At 35.8% G+C, this 22,371-nt stretch overlaps 1 protein-coding gene across 1 annotated transcript in view; it reads left to right on the top strand.

Moving 5' to 3' along the window:
- Nucleotides 1-22,371, top strand: part of LOC308060261 (lipoxygenase homology domain-containing protein 1-like) — a gene marked incomplete at its 5' end in the record, with an annotated part of 211,124 nt that overhangs the window by 102,273 nt on the left and 86,480 nt on the right. The window contains 6 exons of the mRNA XM_080378728.1: nucleotides 4,646-4,865; nucleotides 6,208-6,362; nucleotides 8,193-8,406; nucleotides 9,749-9,936; nucleotides 12,257-12,467; nucleotides 20,214-20,365. Coding sequence (XP_080234854.1) covers nucleotides 4,646-4,865; nucleotides 6,208-6,362; nucleotides 8,193-8,406; nucleotides 9,749-9,936; nucleotides 12,257-12,467; nucleotides 20,214-20,365 — 1,140 coding nt within the window. The remainder of the gene's footprint in view (nucleotides 1-4,645; nucleotides 4,866-6,207; nucleotides 6,363-8,192; nucleotides 8,407-9,748; nucleotides 9,937-12,256; nucleotides 12,468-20,213; nucleotides 20,366-22,371) is intronic.

The raw sequence follows: 22,371 nt of genomic DNA, 5'->3' as shown, positions 1-22,371 counted from the left end.
CAGACAGGAAACACACTGAGCAACAAAAGGAGCTTCCTAAGCCATTGACAAATTGAAGAGGTCAATAGAGGCAGAATCTATCTATGGAGCAACCACACCAGCTGGCTGAATTTTGGCAGGCATCATTGCATAAAGCAGGCCTCTGCTACGTCTAACTTGTTGGTAATTTCCCAAATGACATGTATGTCTTGTTAAGACTGCCTAATTTCAATGACTGGGTACCATGCTCAGAGAAATTAGTATTGTTATTTGTCAGTTGTGGTTGTCCCTCATAGTACACTATCCTAGGTACTCTAGCACCATATCCATTGTACTGGGCTCCCACTCCAATGGCTTTCTAGAATGCTTGTTCATACTTTGGATTGGCTTTGGGTTAGTGTCTATGTTTTCCCCTTAGCTATTTGTGTGTTTGGTTTTGTTGCTTTGTATGAAGAAGTTAAAACTATTTGAGTATTGTTTAAAGTGCATGAAATTTTGTTTCTGCCACATTGCTTACAGTGTTTGTTTCACAGGTTTTGGGGCATTCTAAGGAAATCAGAATAGTGGGTCTGACATAAAGGAGCATTTGGGGATTCACAGATATCTTCATAAATACCTTAATATCTTCTCTGGGTGGTTCAACTCATAAACTCACTTTTTTTTTATTCTCCCTTTTTTTGTTCTTATTAAGGCTATTCAGAAGAATACAGAAGGTTTGCTCACATTCTCCCACTGTAGCAGCAGGCTGGAGGCATGAGCACAGTATCACAAGGAGGACAAGCTGTGAATTCAGCTTTCCAACAAGCAGGAGTAAATGAACTTTTAAAGCCCCCCCCCCAAGATCCTGATCTTAGACAAATGTCCTCGGTAATATAGTGCAGTAAAAAGAACAACAGGTTATGTGCTATCAACAGCTCACATTGTTTTGAACCAGTAGGCTTAATTTTGATCTCAGACATACACTTATTGCACACTGTGGACAGGAAGGCATGTAAATTCCTGATTTTCCAGGTGTTCTCACACAAATGGATGCACAGATGTGTATTGTATTCAGAATGATTATTTGATCCAAAATATTTCTACCCAACTCCTGTGAAAGAACAGGTGTAGTTTAATTGCATGTAGCAGGCGTAAAGAATAAATTGCTAAAAGAGATAAAATAGCAGCATGCTATAAGGTACAGTTGTTGGGTTTCAGTGGTCTCAGGCATCTGTAGTACAGTGGGTGAGCTGCTTAAATAAGAATAAATTTAATTAGAACACTTTAGTTCTAAAAATAAATTGAGAAGGAGGTAATGTGTCAATGTTATTGAATCTGCTGAGAGTTCTAGCACTGAAGATAGCATGGTAAGAAATCATGACACCTCCAATAAACACATTTGAAAATAACCTGGAAAATGAAAGTAAACTGACAGTGCAGTAGTAGTTTTAGGATGCTTTGACCACACCTTCAACTAGAATCATTTATGCACTTTTTTTTTTTTTTAGACAGGGAAGTAATAATGAATTTAATTTATAGGTGCACCCAAACAGTAAATTTTACAAAGCCTTAGTTGCCTTAGGCATTGAAGGCTTAGGAGAAGTCCTGGGTGAATCAAAAAGGAGAAGATTCAAAATATGAAATTCTCTAATCATCTTCATCAGTTACCTGAGATCTTCAAAACACCCATGGCTTTCCCAGAGAATCCTCTTGATTATAAGAGCTTTGATCCTTCAACCATGTATTGGAAAAAATATTGTGTTGTTAGTTATATGACAAATCACATCCAACTCAGCTAAGATTTCAAGTACTGAATATTACATAAAACTGTTCAGAAGAAATATATGTGGAAAAAAATATCAGGAAATTATAATCATGAATAAAACCCAAGGTATAGTGTCTTCTTGCAAGCATTGTCTGAATTTTAAACTAGGATATTCACTGGATATACACTTTGTGATGGATTATTTGTCTGTCTCTGCTTTGAAGGTCATGTTACATCAATTAATAGGCATTGATGGAGGGAAAAGCCAATTATGGGATCAGATAGGATACTGTATTCCAAAGGGAAACTGATCGTATTAAATTGCTCAGAAAAGGATTACAGGAATGATGTAATGGCAATGTTGTGTTACAATGATGGAGATGAACAGAGAGGTTAATAATGTCCAGAACTTGGGGTAAAAAACGAAACCATGAAAAAGGGGGCAAATATCTAACACACACAACTGAATAGAGTTGGTGTTTCATTCCATGGTTCATAGACAGTGTAATTACTAGTGCTTGCTGGCTCAAAGGCAGTCATGGAATTAATTGAAATTGTGAGTCTGGAAACAAAAGGGGAAATTGTTGCTTTTAAATAGTCTGTCCAGCATTCTGAAATCATTTTCCTATATATTTCATTTATGCATTTCCTACAAGGATTAAAACACATGCATTTATGACAATTTAGAAGCTCAGAGAATTGCAAATTTGGGTAGCAGAAGACATAGTAAAATGTGAGGTACACCTTGCCATGTAATGTAAAAATATCAAGTTCTGTCATGTTGCAACTCCAAACGAGAGAGCTGTATGGAAGAAGTTGCGCGTGGCATTTAGAGTAGCTGTGTGATACAGTCATGAGGTGCATCTACAAGAAAGAAAATCCGCAGGCACTAATTTTACAAGTCAGTAGTCTTGTTCTGAAAGAGAAGCAGCAATGATGATGTTGCCTGTGAAGGAACTGTAGTTTAAGTGGGTGAAGAACCTGTGCGCTTTCCTCTCAATGAATCCAAATAATTCCTGTTAAATTTAATAAAAGAAGAATATATATTTTAGGAAGAATTAGATCACTTGGTCCACCATAGCTAATAATACCCTTTGCAGCATACATAGCATGAATGAAAAACTCGACATTAAATTCTGCCCATGTATTTCCCTTTTTGTGGCACAATGGTGGAGACCAGAGGAATCTGTGAGGACGTGGTAGATCCAAGAGGCATAATGTCCCTCACATGTGCATTGTAGTCTGGGACAGCCTTAAGTTCTGTATGCATGATGGCATACAGACAGGCAGGGCAGGCTAGGCTTAGAGAGAGAACAAGTTTGGTGCCTTCTTCTTCAGTGTAAAGCCACCACTGTGGCTTTAGGAAGGATTCCTTCCCTGGTCCTTAAAGAACAATGCCTTGAATCTTGAAATTTTCTACGAGTGACATGGCAACCACTTATAACACCTTAAGAAATTCAGACTAGAAGGGATCTTTTAAGTCATCGAATGCAATTCCTTCCTACCATGGGCCTCTTTTCATAAGTTCTGTATCACAAACAGTTCAAGCTCCTGTACAATTATTTTGGCACGTTGCTTTATTTTCAGTTAACTGTTCCTCTTCATACTTGGATGTTTTACTAATTCTGATTTGCATAACAGTTATTAATGGCATTGGCCAACTGTTTCCCAGAATGACAAACCCACACTTTTTATATGCTTCCTCACTAATAAGATTAAGGTAGCTGATACTTCCCTACTTGCATGTGTTCACTGTGCAAAAGCACATGAACTAGCTTTAAGCAAGCTGGGTCAGCAGTGAAGGGCTTTCAGGTTCAAAACTCTGTTGGGAAGGAGAATAAATTAATCTATTAGGAGCTCTGTACTCTGTTTTAGGACCCAGTCTGCTGGTGATGCTTCTGGTCCCAGAGCATGATTGTGTAAGAGTAACTTCAGTTTCTTACTGTGACGCTACTAGGTGCACAAAGCATTTATTTCCTGACAACAGTCACCAAAGCTTATGTTGTGACTGGTCTGGAAGAAGATAAAAGCAGTATGAGAGAAGAAGGCCTCTGGCAACAATTTCTGTTTTGGTATTTCTTAAAAATAATTGTTATCTTTAAAAAATAATAGTTGTCTTGTTTCATTTGAAAATCGCTTCCCACCCTGTCTTTCTTGCAATTGCCAGCTGAAAGGCTGAAGCACTCCTCTTCCCAGTGTTCAGAGGACTTATGCAGTGGTTAATGTTGGGCAGATAATTAGTGCTTGATGCAGTTTGGTATCCCAGTTCCCACAGCTTGAGGTCGGATGGTTTAACCAGATCTCACAGAAGCCCACAATCAGCAACCAGATTTTGAATTTCCCATAGGTAGTATGGGAACAGGGCTGTGTTGTTCTACTGAGTTATTTCTGTAACATTAATGATTTACTTTCATGCAGAAATATCCCTTCTCTTTTCCAAAGAATTGGTTATAAAGCAATTTCATGTTCTAAATCCAATCATTTTGCAAATGAGAATTTAGTTGAAACTTTTTAGGCTCATAGTAATTATCATTAATTTTAATACCTCACTTGACTGCTGATACCAGAACCTTTAATTGTAAGTTAATGTTCTCTTTATCCAGTAGGGTCAAAGCTTTACATGTTACCCTTTGTCTAAAGGGCTTAAATTCAGAGATGTTACTAATTTTAACCTTAACTCTCACCCTAACGATAATCATGCTTACAATACTTGTAAGGGAACAGAGGAAAGTAAGGGAGACAATCTCACCCATGATTATACCATAAAAAAGAGAAGGAATGATTCTCTCAACACACTTATTCCAGCCTCCAATTCATCTTTTCCATTGGTTAAAGTTTAGGAATTCTACACAGATATTTGGGAAAATCTCTATAGGTGAACCAGCCCTGACAGTACGTTCTTCCTCATCATATTTGTTGCAGATTGAGACTGGAGACCTGGGAGATGTATACAAGATTCGGGTCAGCTGTGATGATGTGCCAGGCTTTGAGGGTTGGCATTTGAAGTCTTTTCGCTTGGAAGAGCTACATACAAAACAAGAACTGAAGTTCAACTGTAATTGCTGGCTCTCTCTTAACAGAGATGACAAGGAGCTGGTGAAGGAATTCCCTGCAGTCAATGAGGACCAGAAAACTTTACCAGGTAAAACCACTGAGAAGATATAAACAGTGTTAACTAGCCTTTTGAAAAGAAATCAATGCCACAGATATAATATAGCACTTTATCTGGATTTGCTATCTTCAGTGGCTCTGTTGCAAATGTCTTCATATATGCACTGCAAAAATGCTGACCACTTAAGAAATTTTAATTTTCCAGTTCAGTTGCATATTGGGTTTCACAGATGCTAAATCTTCTGTATGATTCTAAGTGTGCAAAACTGAACAATGTAATTATATTTTTAAAAGATAAAGCACATGTTCAAAGCCATGGACATGATTTGTGGTAGACTTACTAGTGAATTAGTCAGCTTATAGCTCTAATAGCTTTAATTACTAATGCAGGTATCAGAAGTAAGCCTCATTGTACAAAAAAGTTTTATATTTGTTTATTGCTAAGGTCTATTTTTTGAGATGCTGAGAGTTTCAGAGTATATTCAGAGGTGCACTTGGAATGTGAAAACTTACAGAAGTACTGTGTTTGTTTGGAAAAGGTAGCAGTTACATGTGAGATAAGAGTAATTAGAGGCATGACTGCATTTCTAAACTAAAGTTACAAAAGTTCTGGTCCGTGAATACCTCAGTCCTATTCATGACCTTAAAAGCAACTGTAGCATTACATTAGTTATATGTTAACTCGGCAGAACTGTACATTGAAAATTACTTTCAAAATTTTTGGTTATTCATTTTGTATGAGCATGAATATGTATGTGATTTAATGATCTTCCTCAGAAAAAATCGAATCTGACTGTATAGAAGTGCATTTATATTGGAGGATTATAGAGGCAAAAAGTTTATAGCTCCTGTTATGCACCTTAAAATAATAAGTGCATTTTGTAAATTTTTATACTTATATGTCATGTTGTGTATCCAGATGCTATGCTACATCAGTCTCTGCTATTCTAATTTACATAAACTTTAGATAGTATCTTGTTCTTTAACCTGTGATAGTTATTATCTGCCGCAAAGATCATTCCATTTCTAACAGTCCCTGAACACACAGATGAGTTCTTATTTTCCGGGTCTTGAACAGTAAAATAGAATTGGGCAGAATTTGTCTAGATTTTAGTAGCTCTAAGGTGCATAGGTCTAAAATTTCCTTTGAATTCCTAAGGAAATGAATGGAAATTCTTCTCTGAGCTTAGCATGAAGAGGTCAGATTCATGAAGGGTAACCTCACTATTTCAGTCACTGTGTAGCAGATTTTTTGGTAGCTGCAGAAATAAAAACAAGCAGTAGTTTTACTAAATACTCTCTGTTGATGTTTTCTTTTAAGTATACCTTGTACTTAACAAGCTTTACTTGAACTTTTTCTTCTTTTTGTACAGTGTATAAGTATGTTGTCTCTGTACATATTGGTGACCGCTGGGGAGCAGAAACTTTTGCAAATGTTTATATCACTCTCTATGGCAAAAGAGGGGACACAGGCGTAAGGAAACTTCATACGTCTTTAGCAAAAGGAAGAAAATTTCAAAGGGATAAGGTAATGGCACAAAAATGTTGTTATATGTGCAGGGGTTAGCACATATATCTTATTTATCTTCCAGATATTTGCAGTAAACCAATGCCAGTGTTGTCTTTCCTGTACAAGGACATCCCCACATAATAATAAATGCTCCACATGAGCACACAGAAAGCTGATTACTGGGGAGAACCTCTGTGATTGTGCTTCTTGCTTTTCCGTTCCAAATATAGAACAGCACAGGTAGCAAAGAATTAAAAATCAGTGATTCGAAATGTTACAGAAATTGCTGTGAGACTTCTGCAGTCAGTGATGTTTCTGTAACCACAATCCCACATGAAACAGTAACTCAACGTCTAGTCAATAAGTTTAGACAAGAGACAAGAATTCCACTTAGAGAAGAGAATGCACATAAACCCAGTGTTTCTAGATGACTAATAACATTAAAATTCTTCTCTTAGGCTTTCCTATGAGAGGTTCACTCCCTGAACATTGACGTTTAAAAAAGTTCACTACCAAGTACACTGTCAAGGAGAGTCTTACATTTCTGTGAAATTATTTAATTAGACAATTACCACAGCACTTGGTAGGGTAAAAGCGGAATTGGTAAAAACCAGAGAATTTCTAGATTTCATTTCTGCAGCTATGCCTTATATACAGAAGATAGCACTCTACAATCATTATTTTAATTTACCTTCATGAACAGATTTATTTCCTAAAATGTCTTAATTTTAAAAAGTTAATTATTTCTGCTTAAAATCTGCTGTTGGGTCCTGACTATTGTTAAAAAAACCTACCTCAATATTTTTGGCATATGAAAGTACTTCTAATATTAGTAACAGAAAATCTACTTCTCCAATATTTTTATACATAGGACTTTGGCAAGTATTAAATTTTTTAGAGATTGGTTTGCTAATATGTTCTTTTTCAATTTTCCTGACATCTGGTTTAGTAAGTTCCTACTATTGAATGAATGTTTTATTGGCATGACGATGTTAGATATAATCCTAGACGTTGCTGTTCCAACACCAGTTGTTAATAATCTTCTTGACCTTTTCAACTTCCATCTGGCCCTAGGCTGGGCCATATACAGAACACCTGGCTTTCTTACAAGCAAAAAGTTAGTGGGGCATATAATGTCTTGCTTTGCTTTTCATATTTTTCCTTGTCTTGTTTTTATTGCCCCTATTCTCACACACTGATGCTTGTGTTTACTTCTCTTTGTCTTACTCTGCCGTCTCCATTCTGCTTCCCTTCCCATCTCTCATTTTTGGCTTGTTCTCCACCTTCATCTTAACTTAGTCCCTTCTGTTACTTTTTTTCTCCATTTGCTGTTTCCACAATGATTTTCATTTTGGAAGAAAAACAAAAAGACAGGCTTTTCTGACTATTGCAGAAGAATTTAGAAGCTATCTTAGAGCAAACACATTCTTTTTAGATTTCTAACTTTTCTTTAGGACTATTAATATACATCTAGGTTTGTGTGATAAATTTTAGAAACTAAAATACTCTGAAAGACAGAAGTTTGACTGGAACCAAAATCTTGTCATAACTGCTTGACTGTCATAAGTTTGAGGTATATACATTTTAATGTAATATGAAATTATTGATGAAATGATCCATATTGTCTAAAGCTCAGAAGTTACAATGCATCATTAATGATGAATATGGAATTCAATGTTAGGTATAGTGCTTTCATAGATTACAGAGGATAGATGTTGTGTTAAATATTAAAAAAAAAAAAGACACGAATTTTAAATCCTCAGCTGAATCCAGGATTATATTTCCCCTGAAGTTAAAGTATATTTGGGTCCAAACTCTGTTGTATTAAGTATTTCCCTTTTTTTGCAGGTGGATTCATTTTTGGTGGAAGCTGTTTCCCTGAGTGATTTGCAAAAAGTGGTCATAGGACACCATGGAGAAGGCTATGGAGCTGGGATGTACCTCAAGATGGTAACAGTCAAGGAATCACAGGACTTGGACAAAGAATGGGTCTTCCCATTGTGGAACTGGCTTGATACTCATCTGGGACTATATGATACTGTTTGTGAGATTGTGACAGTTGGTAAGCTCTTCTGCAAAACTAGCCTGCCTGTTTATATATATATATCTGTATCTGTAAATTTGCCTACAGCTCTTGCAAATTTCTGTAGTAGCCTTCTTTTATTGAAAATGTGAATTTTCAGTCTGATCTTACTACTATAGCAAAACCACACCTGGTAAGGTCAAAGTTAATAAAATTCTCTTTTGTCTATGTGTTGTGTATGGAACACTTGCCTTCCAAATTAAATATACCAGATTGCAATGAAAGATTTAAAGCAGTTTAGAGTTTGGAATGTGTTCCTCATGGGGATAAATAGCATAAGTTTTATGAACCACTTTTCAGGCAGCTTAGGATCCCATTTGAAATCCAGAGAAAAGTTACTGTAGTGAAATAAGCCTAGCCTTTACCTGTGGTATTATTCCACAGCACAAAGCAACAGTTTTAGTTTCTGCTCATTTCAAACCTACTATGCCACAATTTGTGCAAATCTAAACCTGGATGTATACAGCAAAAGAACACTCACATCAGGACCTTCAGTCATTTAGAACTAATAGAAAAGATTCCTTCCTTCAATCCTGTGAAAACAATTTCATGTAAAGTAAATAAGCTACAGAAGTTTGTCCAGGGATAAAAAGCTTTAAAACATAAGGTGCCCATGATAGATACACAGGTATTCAGTTGTGTGCTTTTTCTGAGTTGTGGAAAGTGCATTTTACTGAGCTGTTCATTTCCATGAAATAATTTTAATTTCCTGTAGAACGGTTAAAACAGAGTGAAAATGAAGGATAACAGTAATTAAGGAAGAAAAAGAGAGGGAGATAGTAATATTGATCTTCTGAGATCTGGCAAATATTTTTGCATGTTTATTATAGGTTTACCTGTCAGTCTTGCACTGTTACAGCACATATTATATTGCTAGGTAAGATCTAGTTACAAGCAGAATTCATTAGTATCATTCATTTTGCATTAGGTGCCTACATGCTACATATGGCTGGTACTTCTGAATGATAAATTAGTTTTAGTAACATTGATTGCTTTTTTAAGAACAATTAATTAGACCTCTAAAAGGTGACTGAATGTTCTCTTAGCAATTACTTCTAAACATGACAAGGAAAATACCTTGGCATCAACAAAATAACTCTGAAACTAAATTTTAAACACAGAAGTAGTATTAAGGTGTTAAAGTCTTGGCAAATATTCTAATAAAGGGATTGATGTGTTATTCTTAGTGAGCTCTTGCTATAGATACAACATAAACTGCAAACAGAGCTTTGTTTGTGTACCGTAAAGGCTATGGTCCTGCTATATTATGTCATTCTCTCATGTTGTCTTCTTTCCTCTTTCTCTCTGATAATTTTTACAGGTAGAAGATTGACTAGTCCTAAACTGTCTGAAATCAATATGAATTCATCAGGTCTCTGGATAATGGACATCATTGGATCTGACTTGAGCGATGAAGAGGGTCCGATATGCCTTTCTTTTATCTTCTACGGCAATCTGAGTTGCAAAAAGTTGCCACTTCAAGTTACGGGAAAAGCAATTCAGATCAAAGTACTTCAACCTTTCTCTATTGAAAGAAAAGTCTAAGAATCATGTAGCCAATAACCCACTTAATTTTGAGACAAATTGTTTCTTTAAACTAAACTACCAAATTGATTTTTAAGTCCTCTGTGCAGGTTTGGCACAGGTCATCATTTTTGTCTGTAGGTAGTAACACTGCCGCTTGAACAATGGTTTTTGAAGGAGCAGATTCTCCCAATGTGTGATACTGAGAATGCCTAAGTGAGCAAATTGGTCCCTTGGTGCATATCACAGTATATACCACGCTGCAGGTACTGATTTACAGGTTTTGTTGATCTCACAAAAGTAAGTAACTTGTAAACACACAGTATGCTATGGGATACTATAGAAATTTTGAGGCTGATGATGGAGAAGAAGAATCATAAATGAGACAAAACTTACAGAATTATCATTTTTGTCTTTCATGTAATTTATTCATCCCTGCCACCATGTTTCTCCAGGCTAACCTCCTCTTCTTGCAGGGTTTCTCTCTTTTTTTGCCTGTCATTATAATTGTCTTTTCCCTCTTGATCAGCTCCTTTTTACCCACAAGTTTTCTCCTTCCTCATTTGGTTCTGCCCTTCCATTGTTTGTCTTCATTTCCTCCTATTACCCCTTAACTGAAATATTTGCAAACGTCTTTTGCTGAATTGTAGGCTGCTTCTTTTCCCAACGCTCTTACCTCCCTCCTGTAGCTATAATTCCTTTGCATTGCCAACGCTGTCTCACTCTTACGCTTTTCTGGGTTTGTTCTCCATGAAAGAATCTGGAGGTAAACATGGCAGATACCTCCTCTGGCTCAGGAAATCTCTGAGCCACAAACTGCTGGAAGCTAGGACAGTATTCAAGGGAAGTCTAACTACCACCTGTCCCGTTCTTGTACTGCTTGCTCCATCCTTCTTTTGCCCTTTGTGGATTTTGAGGAAATAGTTGATCCCTGTGAGAAAACTGGAAGTTTCAACCTTGATTCACTCCTTAGCCTTAGTTTTAACCTTGATTGGTTCATCCTGTAGCTGCAGAAAAAAGTATAGGGCAGGACTGAGGGAATGGGAGCAAGTGGGCAGACAGGGAAGTGGGAACCTCACAAGCTAGCTTTGCATCAGAGAAATATTTCCATGAAGCCATATCCCGAAATATGTTTCTTCATGATTGACTGCTGCAACCATGGAATCAGGTAGCAAGAGAAAATCATGGGGGGGGTGGGGAAAGAGCTGAAGAGACCCCTGGCAAAAAGCCCTGAAAGTGAAAATATATTACATTTCATTTAGAGGTTTATTGGAAAGCAGCCTTGAAGTTGTGGTTAAAGAAACTGTTTCCTGGTTCTCCTTCCTACTGGTCAGGTAAATTTGACTCAACGATTGAGCTAAGGAAATAGTTGGCTGTTTTCTTATGTTCCTCTTTTCTTTAATGCAAGAGGAACTAAGCAGATTCACCTAGGCCATAAACATGATCCAAAATGAGTAGTACCCAGAAGGTTTTCCTAAGTTATTTCTAGGAATCTCTGGTAAATATAAAGAAATAGAATAAAACTGGAAGTGCACTGTCAGAGGAAAGGCTGAAGTCAGATCAAATGCACTTCTAGTAGCTGGGCAGCTTTTGAAATGGAAGGGTAGGGGAAAGAGTATGAGAAGCAGAGACTAGGAAGAGGGAAAGACAACTTCTGTTTTCTCTTTTTCCCTTACAGGGAAAAATCAATAATTATAGTTACCTAAGGCCTCCTCTACTTTCACTTACTCAGGCAATGCTGTCACAGAGCTGCTGTACTATCTCCAGTAGAACTAGGAGATTTTTTCCCAAGAATGAATGCAATAAGAGGAAGATTTTAATAAGCAGCTTCTATATAAAAACTTGATGTAGGGTAAAGATGTAGGAGCTCTTGGATGTTTCCTCAAAAACAGTTTAATACTCCTTCAAATTTATAGTTAAATGCACCATTTTTTTGCTACAAGTTGTAAGAAATATTTCTAATAGTGTTCAAAATGTTTTACATTGACTAAAGCATCTGTGCTTGCAAATAGTCTACTGAATCAGTGTAATATCTATGGACATTCTGTCTTGTTCTGTGTACCAATTTCAGCAGTGACTGCCATCATTTGCTCCCTGATATCAAACCTCAAGCATTCCATCTCCTCATTCAGGGTAGTAAATAAATTTTGTATTCATTAGAAAGGGGAAAAATAGTAGCAGTTATAAATCTGTCCCAGTTCTTTAACTACTGAAGTTTGCTCACCTGTTGCAAACAGCTGTCAACTACATTTGATCTGGCACAATTAGAATGAGATCCATTAATCTTCTCTTCCTCCTCACATAGGATGAACTGGCAGATATTGGCTTAATAGACAAAGTTCAGGTAACTGGCTCACATAGCAAGCTAAAACAGTCATGGCACTTAGATTTACTGCATATGAAGCACACAGGCACAAAGGAAGAGATGTATTTAGCTTTTGACTGCTGGTTCAACCCTAAAGAAGACAAATGTGTGGAACTGCCGGCTCTCCACGCAGATCAGGAGCCTTTGCCTGGTAAGCTAAATCCTTTTTTTTTTTGCCACTGGGGTCAGGATCTGTCACTGGAACCCCAGTATATCTCTTTTGGGCCTAAAACACTGTGAGGGTTTCCACGAGAATTTGATATTAAGCAGTATGATTTTTTTTTCACATGCATTTATCACAAAAGAAAGCTGAGAGAACAGAAATCATTGGTATCAGGATTATGACAGATGCTGTAACTGATGGCACCAAACATAGGATTTGGCTTCTTTCATGCTAGATGATGTTCCACTTTTAGTTTATTTATTATCTCTTCAAATTAATGCTATGTCAGCTGAAGATATGTACAAAATATCATCCACTGTGTGATATTACCTGAATCTTCCTATTCACAAAAAAAATGTGACCTAGAAACATAGTAATTTTTTAAGAATGAAAGAATTGCAGAGTCCCTACAAAACAGAGGCAGAATTTTTAAAATGTGTTATAGTTAGCCAGCAAAGAGATATCCCAGAATTTCAATTGCACTAGTGTTTTTATTAACATTGATGAGAAGTTTACAGCACAGTAAGTAATATTCCACAAAACTATATATTAAATTGCATGTTTCTCTGCTGTTAGTAACACATGCAAATTGTATGATGCCAGAGAGACAACAAAGTGATTTTTCCCAACCCTCCAGGAGTATGGAGAGGAACAAAAAATTGCATACTGATAACTTGGCCACTAGCTATTTAAGAACAGGCTTCCCGTCTATCCAGTTCATTAGAATAAAGAGGATTGATGGGAATAGTAAAGATCATATATTGAAGCTTTTAGTGACAGTTAAGAGGTTTATTGCTAGAGGCCATAGTACAAAAAGTGTTCTGCTTAAGCAGAAATTAATAGAAAAAGATGGAAGTGGACCAGAAAAAGGAATAAAATATTCCATGTGAACTTTTGCACACTATTCTTTAAAGAGATTTTTCCTGAATATTTTATCCCATTTAAAGTGGAAACTTGGACAAATGAAACACTGAAGACCTTTTAAATTTGTGGGTTTGAGTATGTTTCCATAATTTTAAATAATTAGTAGCCTTGTATTCATTTACTGAAAAAATCTTCTGGTTTTGATCCATCAGATTCAAAACAACATTGGATATTGGATGTAATATATGCAGAATGTATGATTATGAATGTAGGAAATACAGAACTTGTTAAAAAGCTCTATTTCCCCAATTTATTTATGAAAAAGATGGGAAAAATGTACGTATTGGTGATTATTTTTAGAATTCAAAATTGCTGAATGTTTAACTACATATAAAAAGTCCAGAAATTCAAACAAAAAGATTTTCAAGACACACCTTCAAGCCGCTATTATGCTGAGAACCACATGGAGATACTGTCAGACAGTATTATCCTGATTTGTAAAGCAATTTTGTTTTCAGATATATTAGAAAGATAAGGTGTTTTTCTTGGAAATTTTCTAGGAAAAACATGTGTATATACTCTCCCTTAAAAAATCATTCCATTGATGGGTAGTACGTACTAACCTAAGAAGTTTCCTACAAACCATTTTCTGGACTCCAATGATGTACAACTGGAAGTGTTAATATCAATTTTATTCTTTGTAGTCCCAATGCTAATTCAGTCTAAAATTTTAGTCAGCTTCTTCCTTGTGTTCCAGTTTGATTACTAGAAACAAACAAAAAAATAATTCATTTTTATGTGTTTGCTCTCATTATTGCTTTGAAAGAGACATCCATTTATGGAGGTGTCTTTAATGAATGTCTTGATAGAATAAATTCAAATAAAGACAAAACAATTTTGAAAGATACTGATCATTGCTTTCCCCAGACAAAGCAAACAACAGGTATATATCTTTATAGGAAGCAAAGTAAAAGCTAAAACCTAAGCATCCAAATAAACAGTAACCTTTCTCAGTAATGTCAATTGCCTGGTTGTAAGGAAAACCATACTAACATAATTACTTCTGTTCTAAAATAATTGATTCCATGAGATTTAGTAAGGCAAACCCACATACACATGCTAATTTGTAATCTTCACAAAAATTGCAATTCCTTTTGTTAAAAGCAGTGAGCACTCTAAATTTTTCCTGCATCTACAAACACATTTGTTCCATTTTCCCCCATCTCTAACACCTAATGTATCCTCTGTCCATGTCTCCTGCATATCCCACCTCATCTGGTGGGGCATGAGGATAATTTTTCATGGCCAGTAAATCCCATCACAGTTATCAGCTATCATTGAATCTTTTCTTAATAATTAAAAACAAACACATGAAGAAAAAATAAGCAAAATTTAAACTTGATTCTCCAAAATTGTTTCTTTCTGCTATCTGTAGAAATATTTCTTCTTAAAAGTAAGTGCCTGATTCCAGACTAGAGGTATTTTACCAGACTGAATTATTCTAAAAAAAACAGATCAAAGTTTAATCAAACAAGATTGAACTATTGCATAGTTTAATTAGATTCTGTGAGATTATCTCAGAGCTTAATTTGTGTTCTGGATATTAGCTAGTGTCACAGAAGGAATATTTTTTTTTATTTCTTTTCTTTAGTCTGCCCATCTTAGTGTTTGTGAGCACATTATTTTAGTCTATCTGTATCATAGGTCAAATTATTTACCATGCACCTTTTTGGACTTTGGATTAAAAGACATTGATTAATTATTTTTTTTATGAATTCTGTGATAATTCTGTGCAGGACATTGATGTGCATATTAAAACATTGGGACAAAGTTATTGAACACAGTAACAATTAACATTTTAGAAATTCTTGCTGTTAGACTCCAAATTTCTTGATTTTTTTAGATAATATCTTGATTTTTAGAATGCCATTATTTGTGACTGCAGTTTAAGGTATGCATCAGGAGTTATATAGCAATAGAAACTCTTTGTAAGTAAGAACTTTGAAAGTACTTTGCAATATATAACTGTCAAAGCAACTATTGAAGATCAGCGTTACCCTCTCTTTACTAAAGGATTTTTAATACCAGTTGCAAACTGGCCTCTTCTGGTTGACTTTAGGCTCCTCTGAGATAAAAAAAGTGTGTTTTCTGGTGTCTACTGACATCCTGCTCCTCTTCACTCCCCCAGTCAAGTCTGATAACATAAGAATGTGAAGAGTTTAAGTGTTTAATATCTGTAGTAAGAAACATCTGTATTAGCAAACATATTGACCTCTATTAAAAATCATCCAACTTTATGTTGTTGTAGTTAATAGATAATTATAACATTTCACTGCTTTGTTGATTACAATAGATCATTATTATGTGGTAGTGTACCATGATATGTTTGAGCATGGAGTAGTTTTTCACTACATGATACTTAACTCTTCCAGATACAATTCAGTCCAGAAGCTTATATGTATCAGATAATTGCTTTTTCATTAAAGTTAATGGTAAGTCTTATGTTATCTTCCAAAGGAAAGAAGTTTAGAGATGCTTCAACTAATGTAGTCTTTTGACTTACTAGTCTTCTTAGCTCAAGCATGACTCCAAACGTGCATGAACCAGCCTGGCTTAGGAGTAGAGCTGGTGAAGTGAATCATGCTGTTCTGCTCACTTGTATTGATTCAAATTCCTGCTCACTCAGGCATCTTTCTACCACGCTCTGTTGTGTAGGTTAGATGAACCCTGTATTTTTGACTAGGTTAATAAGATCCAATATTCAACTGGCATAAACTGATTTGCTCCACTGTCTTGAGCATATTAGCTGCATGGCTATATCAACTGAGGATCTTGTTCTGAACCTTTAATTTCACAGAAAAAATGATTTACATTTTTTGACACTTCTTAAGTGATAAATTAGCAGGGCTAGCCATCAAGTTAGTTTTCCACATTTTTTTGCCATAGAACCAAATGAGCATTTTAAAAATATCCCTGCCTACTCTACTCCTCTTTGATTCTTTGTTGCCTAACATTCATTTAAGAACAAAACTGGGGACATAAAAACATAATGGGGAATTATGACAATAATCTCTGGAATACTTATTCCCCGTATTGCTTTTTACTATTTATTTCACTGTTTTGTAGAGTAGAACTTTTGCAGAAGCCTATGAAAAAAAGCCTGTTGGCTCCATCCAACAGCTCTGAAAAACAGCACCCTACCCTGCCCCTTTTATATGCTCAACCCTACCATCTTATCTTTCCATGGAAAAAGCTACAGAGGAGAGCAGTAAGAACAAAGGTCTTGAGAGCTCCGACAGGAGGAGTTCATTTGATAGTACGTTTCCTCCCCCACAGCTTTTCTTACTGTTTACCTGCCATTGGAAAAATGACCTGCATTGCCTGATTTCATTACAAAGCTAAAATCACAATGGTGTAAAAGGTTTAACTATACCTCTGACATTCAGAAAGGATGTGATTATGTCATTTAAACTGTTCACCCTTGAAAGGCTATTGAGAGTTCTGTGGGTAAATGTTACTGAATTATCACAATAAATGATATTTAAATGCGTAGTCCATAGCAAATTCAACAACAGGCAAATTCAGAACACAGCCTTCCATTCCAGCTGTAAATCACATTTTATTCCCTTTTTAATGAGCATTAGGTGATCACTTTCAGTTTTGTACTATGTTAGCTTGCATCTGAAAGTGAGCTTTTATAAATAGGATTGGGAAGAGACAAAGAATGGCAAAGTTGAACAGAATATCTTATTTTAGTAGGTTTTTTTGTTGGGGTATGTTGTTCATCTGGTAGTCAGAATGGTCCTGTACTCATCCTAAAAACTTTTACCCCATTTCTCAGAATCACTTTTATGTCACATCTTCCTTCACAGGGGTTACTTTGTATATTTTTATTTCACTTATAGAGTGAAGTCCTTTCTTTGATCCAAAGCCTTTGAAAATGAACAGGAAGTATTTGCCATGACTACATTGAGCTTTAAATTATGCATCAAGAGATTCAGAAGATTCAGCTGAAAATAACTACCTCAGCAAAAATAATTAGATATGTTTCTGATTTTCAGTGTATATTTTGTTTGAATGCTACTTGTGTGATTAAAGCTAAGCTCATGATGAAGTATATTAATGATTCTGGACAAAAGCAGTAAAGATGATTGTGAGCACTGTGATTTCTAATCTATCCTACATGAGAGATCAGATCTGTGGATCAAACTCTCCTGACCTTATTCACACAAGTAGCCTTTGGACTTCAATGAATCTGCTTATATGAAGAAAGTATACAGGCAAGGCAACACTGTAGATGATTAACACAGAATCTTATCTTCATATCTTAACTCCTCTAAAAGCAAAAATACCATTGGCTAAATGCTGAAGAGTCATCTGGACAGCTCACATACTTTCAACTGTCTGGATCTCCAGCAAGAGCAAGTTTGTGTAGCTATGCTGACTTTAATGCAGCTATGTTGTCTTTCACACGGCAGTGCATATTTAACTGCCTCGAAGAAAGGGATATGAGATACATTAGGACCCCAGCCTAAGAAAACTCTTGGTTTACTTCTTATCATCAAACATGAATGATGCTGTCAATTACAAGTACTTTCCCAGCCCTTGGTTTAAATGATTAAAAAAAAATAAAAATCCCAGGGGAAGTCTCTGAAGTAAAATAAATAGTGCTGCAGTGAAATAAAGTTACTTTTTAGAAAACATTTTTTGGGTATCATCCCCACATAGTAAAACATGAAGAGAAACAAAGACATTTCAGAAGTTTATTGAATGAGCACAACTTTATTTAAGGACTGACACAGCTCTTATCATTTGACAAATCCTTTTAGATACTAATTTTCCAATCAGTATGCAAAGACCCTTTAGAAACCTTGTTCCAGTTATTTGACCTTTTTATTTTTAATATATAAAGAAATAGCTATATAAATTGTCACAATATTTGAATTCAGGCCTTTTGATTATAACACTTGATATGAATAGCACCAGCTTGTGAAAAAAGCTGTAAGAAAAGCTTAAAAATAAATATCCTCAGAACACTTTTTTTTTCTCCCCTCCCTGTTTTCCTATCACCTACGCTTGAAAAAAAATGACAGCCTTAGCTTCTGGGTTCTAGCAATTATTCTCAAACCTACCAGAAAGTTCTCATAATTATATCTTTTTCAAGGATGTACGGTTTGGTTAAATTGGGCCATTTCTATCTTGGAATAAATTTGATTCAAGAAACAAACTATACTGAAAATACCAGATGTTTCCAGGATGTATACTTAGCTATTTGTGTATTCTGTGATGTCTTTTAGACTGAAATATGTATTTCAGACTTGAATAATGTGTATTTCAGTGTTCTTTGACTTGTCGATTGTGACTGAAAGTGCTTCTTAGTTTCTCCTTGGTTTCATGTCTGTCTTAAGCACCATTTCCCTTCTTTGCTCACGTGTGTTTCCTGGGAAAGCAGATATATAGCCAGGTAGGGACAAGTGGCAGAGTGAGGCTGGAAAAGTTTCTCCATCACATAACTGTCACATAGTCTAGATGTTGTCTATGTCTGCTTTACTGTGCCAGTGATGAAGGTTGTGGGAGTTGGGGCTGAATAGTTTGGCGTAGTCAAAGATAGCTCAGCATGTGTAAAATGCTGGATTTTAAGGGGGCACAGTCCTTAAGAAAAAAAATCAGTCTTGATTTTTTACACAGATTTCTTATGGTAATCTGAGTAAGAGCAGACATACAACACTTGGAGGAAAAAAAACCCCAACCCCCAAACCCCCTTCTTATTTTTTTCCATGGCTCCTTCTTGTTAAAATTATGCAAATAACCATGAATATTGAGAATGTGACCTGCTTCTTTTAAGTATTTCCTTGTTCCTTGTTTCCATGATAAACTCAGGGGCTAAAATAGGTCATTTAAAGAATGAACATAGGAGTTTTTCATTAAGTTTCTTTGGAATTAATGTAATCTAGTCTCATCTACATCACTCCCCTGTGTATCACGTCAGAAAGAGGCACAGAAGCAGAAGCTCCACATAGTGGCCATAGATGTCTCTTCTAATCTTTATACTATGACCACAACTGAGAAAATCAGGAATGCTTTCTCATAAACTCAAATTTCACTTAGCTGATCTGGTTTTGTGGGTCAGTATATAGTACATGGGAGATTCTTTGGAGACTGATACCAAATGTGAGGAGGTTTTCTATTCATGTATTAAAGCTGATGTTGAAGAATTTTTAATTCAGTAATTCTGTTTCACATTCACATGTTTTAACTCAAGAATGTTGTGAGAGTATTACGGTCTGGCTAGTGAGAAAGCTTGATAGTCCTGATGTGTTCATTCATTGGGAGGTAATTACATGAATTTAAAGCTTAAGACAATCAGGTCCCAGCATTCTTCTGAGTCATTTATAAGTCTAACCTCCCATTTCATTTCAAGGAGAAAATAATAGAGAGAGAGGTAAGGAAGAAACAATGAAATATGAGTAGGTAGTCTTAAAAAGCAAAACTTAGACTTTCCAAAGAGCATGTAAACATGAAGTATTTCTTAGAAAGGAATTCCCTACCTTAGGGGGAAGGGGCTAGTACATAGGAGATCCTGTGCCCCAAACAGCAGCCAATAGTCCTGATTTTCTGGGAGTGGTGTCCGAGCAGAACAAATCTGTATTCTGCAGGTTGCCAAACAGGGAGTTATGCAGCAAGAATGTTTTGGTTATCACTAGGACTGAAGAGACCTGTACTCCCTCTTCTGTGGCATAGTATGGGGTTCAGATGAAATTTGCAATTGTTTCTACCAGGGATCGGTACATAATGCAGGTGTTGGGCAAGAGGACAAAGAGCGTTTTGTTCTGCTGACTTTTTGGTTTTGTATGTGTATTTTTTCTAAAGTTGTGGAATATACAATCCATTTGCACACGGGAGACTTGAAGAAAGCAGATGCCACTGGTGAGGCCTATCTTTGTATACAAGGAGAAAAGAGTGACTCGGGGAAACGATGGCTTAACTCAAGAAACAGCCTGATCACTTTTGCTAGAGGGCAGGTAAAAAAATGAGGAAAAATGTAACTGAATCTGTGAGTGTCTTTTTGTTAAAATTTATATTTACATAAAGTCTTTCATGGACAAAGTATCAAAAATATGAATGTTTTGTATGTATTCCATATAGACATAATTTTCTCTTGTAGCTGATGTGATTGTCTCCATAGGTAACATGTTGCTTTTAAGCATTGTCAGCATTGTGCAACAGAGAAACAGTTAAGTTGAAGTAATTTTGAGTGGGATTAAATATACTCTAAAAGTTGTTTGGATTTTCCAGACTTTTAAGGCCAGGGAGGTATCAGTGCTTGTTAAGATGTGCTTGATTGATAGAACTGATAGGTAACATTTCTTTAGGATATCTTGCCTTTGTAGCTACTTTAAACTGACCTTTTCTTGTCAACTTTCCTGAACACTAATAGTGTTCCATGCAGAGTTTTATTTTTTCATGTTTCCAATTCTTCCACCCACTTATTGCTTTTAAACATGGTAAACATATTATTGCTTTTTGAGGCTTAAAGGGCTTTTCCTAAAAGAGTAATTTCTGGAGTAGTTATTGGCAAAAGAACAAAGTAACTAAAACAAATTTCAGATCAAAAGGAAATGTTTATTTCAGATCAAAAGGAAATTTCTAGCTGATACATTACTAGACCCTACTGTTTGCTCTGAGTTTAGGTTTGGAAGATTTTTAAATTTTTGTTTTAAAGTAATCATAAAATCATTGCAAAGTACATAGGAATCTTCTTTTGGGGAGGGAAGGAGAGAGTATTTGATCATTGCCAGCCAACCCAGATTAGTTTGTTCTCTGATGTAGAAATCTAGAGAAATCTGCTTGCAATATGCTTCATTTATTATTTAAATGTGTCTCTGTTTATTTTATCTGCTTTTCAGTTCTAACGATTCCAGAGGACACAATGGTTGTTGTATGAAAACCAGACTGAATCTTTGTTAATCATTATGCCCTCTGTATTCCTGTATTTTTTCTCCATTGTGGAAGAGAATATATGTGCTCAATGTCATATTCGTTAAAAACTGATCAAACTGCTAGCTCAGATGTCACAAAATAAATTTGAAACTAATGATGACAGGATAGTAGGGTTCATCTGGCTTTAAGAAGTAATGTACAAAATTTTATTAATTAATATCTTTTGTGATATAAATAATAGTTCTATATGATATATCTTTAAGATAATACCTTAAAGAAATCTGGACAGCAAAACTGCTTGCTACAATGGATAAGGTATCAGTACAGACTGAAAGAATGTATGTTTCTTTTTCTTTAAGAATAAAACTTGTAGAGAAAAATATGTGAACAATACAATTGACATGTGAATACTTGCTGCAGTGGAAATCTGCAAATTCACAAGGATTTTTACTATGTAATCCAGATTCTGTGTCAGTTTTTGAATGGGCTTGTTCAGAAGGCTAAATCCTTCATCTGAAATTATAAAGGGCTTTTCTCTATCCAGGGCTATAGCACCCTAATCTTCTTCTTATAGAAAAGAATTTGAGTAGCAACTGTTTGGGTATTCATTCTCTCAGTTTTCTTTACTCCAGCTTGCCCTCAAATGCCTAATTCTCTGTTCTCAGTCTTTGCTCTTTTCTTCTAGATGACTTGTGATCAATATGGTAGCATGGATTTTTGTATGTTTGGCAGCAACCATAGGTACAACATTTCTCGTTTGTTTTGAAACCCCCCAGTTTGTCCCAAACTTTTGTCTTCAAATTGCATTTTCAATCCAGACAACTGGTTCTGTCTACAACAGGATAGCTCATGAAGTCATGAGAAATAAGCCAGTTTTACTCATGGAGATTTTATTCTGCAGCAGGTTTCCCAAACAAGTACATGAATCTGTTCATGAATAGTTTGTTTCCAAACCTCATTTCTTCAGGCCCAGTTTAAAAAAGCCAACAAATATATACTTCAAACAATGTGTCTCCCCACTGTCAGTGTCCATACTTATGTGAGCTTTCCCACTGATTATGAGGAAAGATGACTGCAAAAAGACAAA

This window comes from Falco punctatus, assembly GCF_963210335.1.
Source record: "Falco punctatus genome assembly, chromosome: 3".
Classification (NCBI taxonomy): domain Eukaryota; kingdom Metazoa; phylum Chordata; class Aves; order Falconiformes; family Falconidae; genus Falco; species Falco punctatus.
Note: the sequence above shows the minus strand (reverse complement) of the source record. Positions and strands in the feature narration are given on the sequence as shown.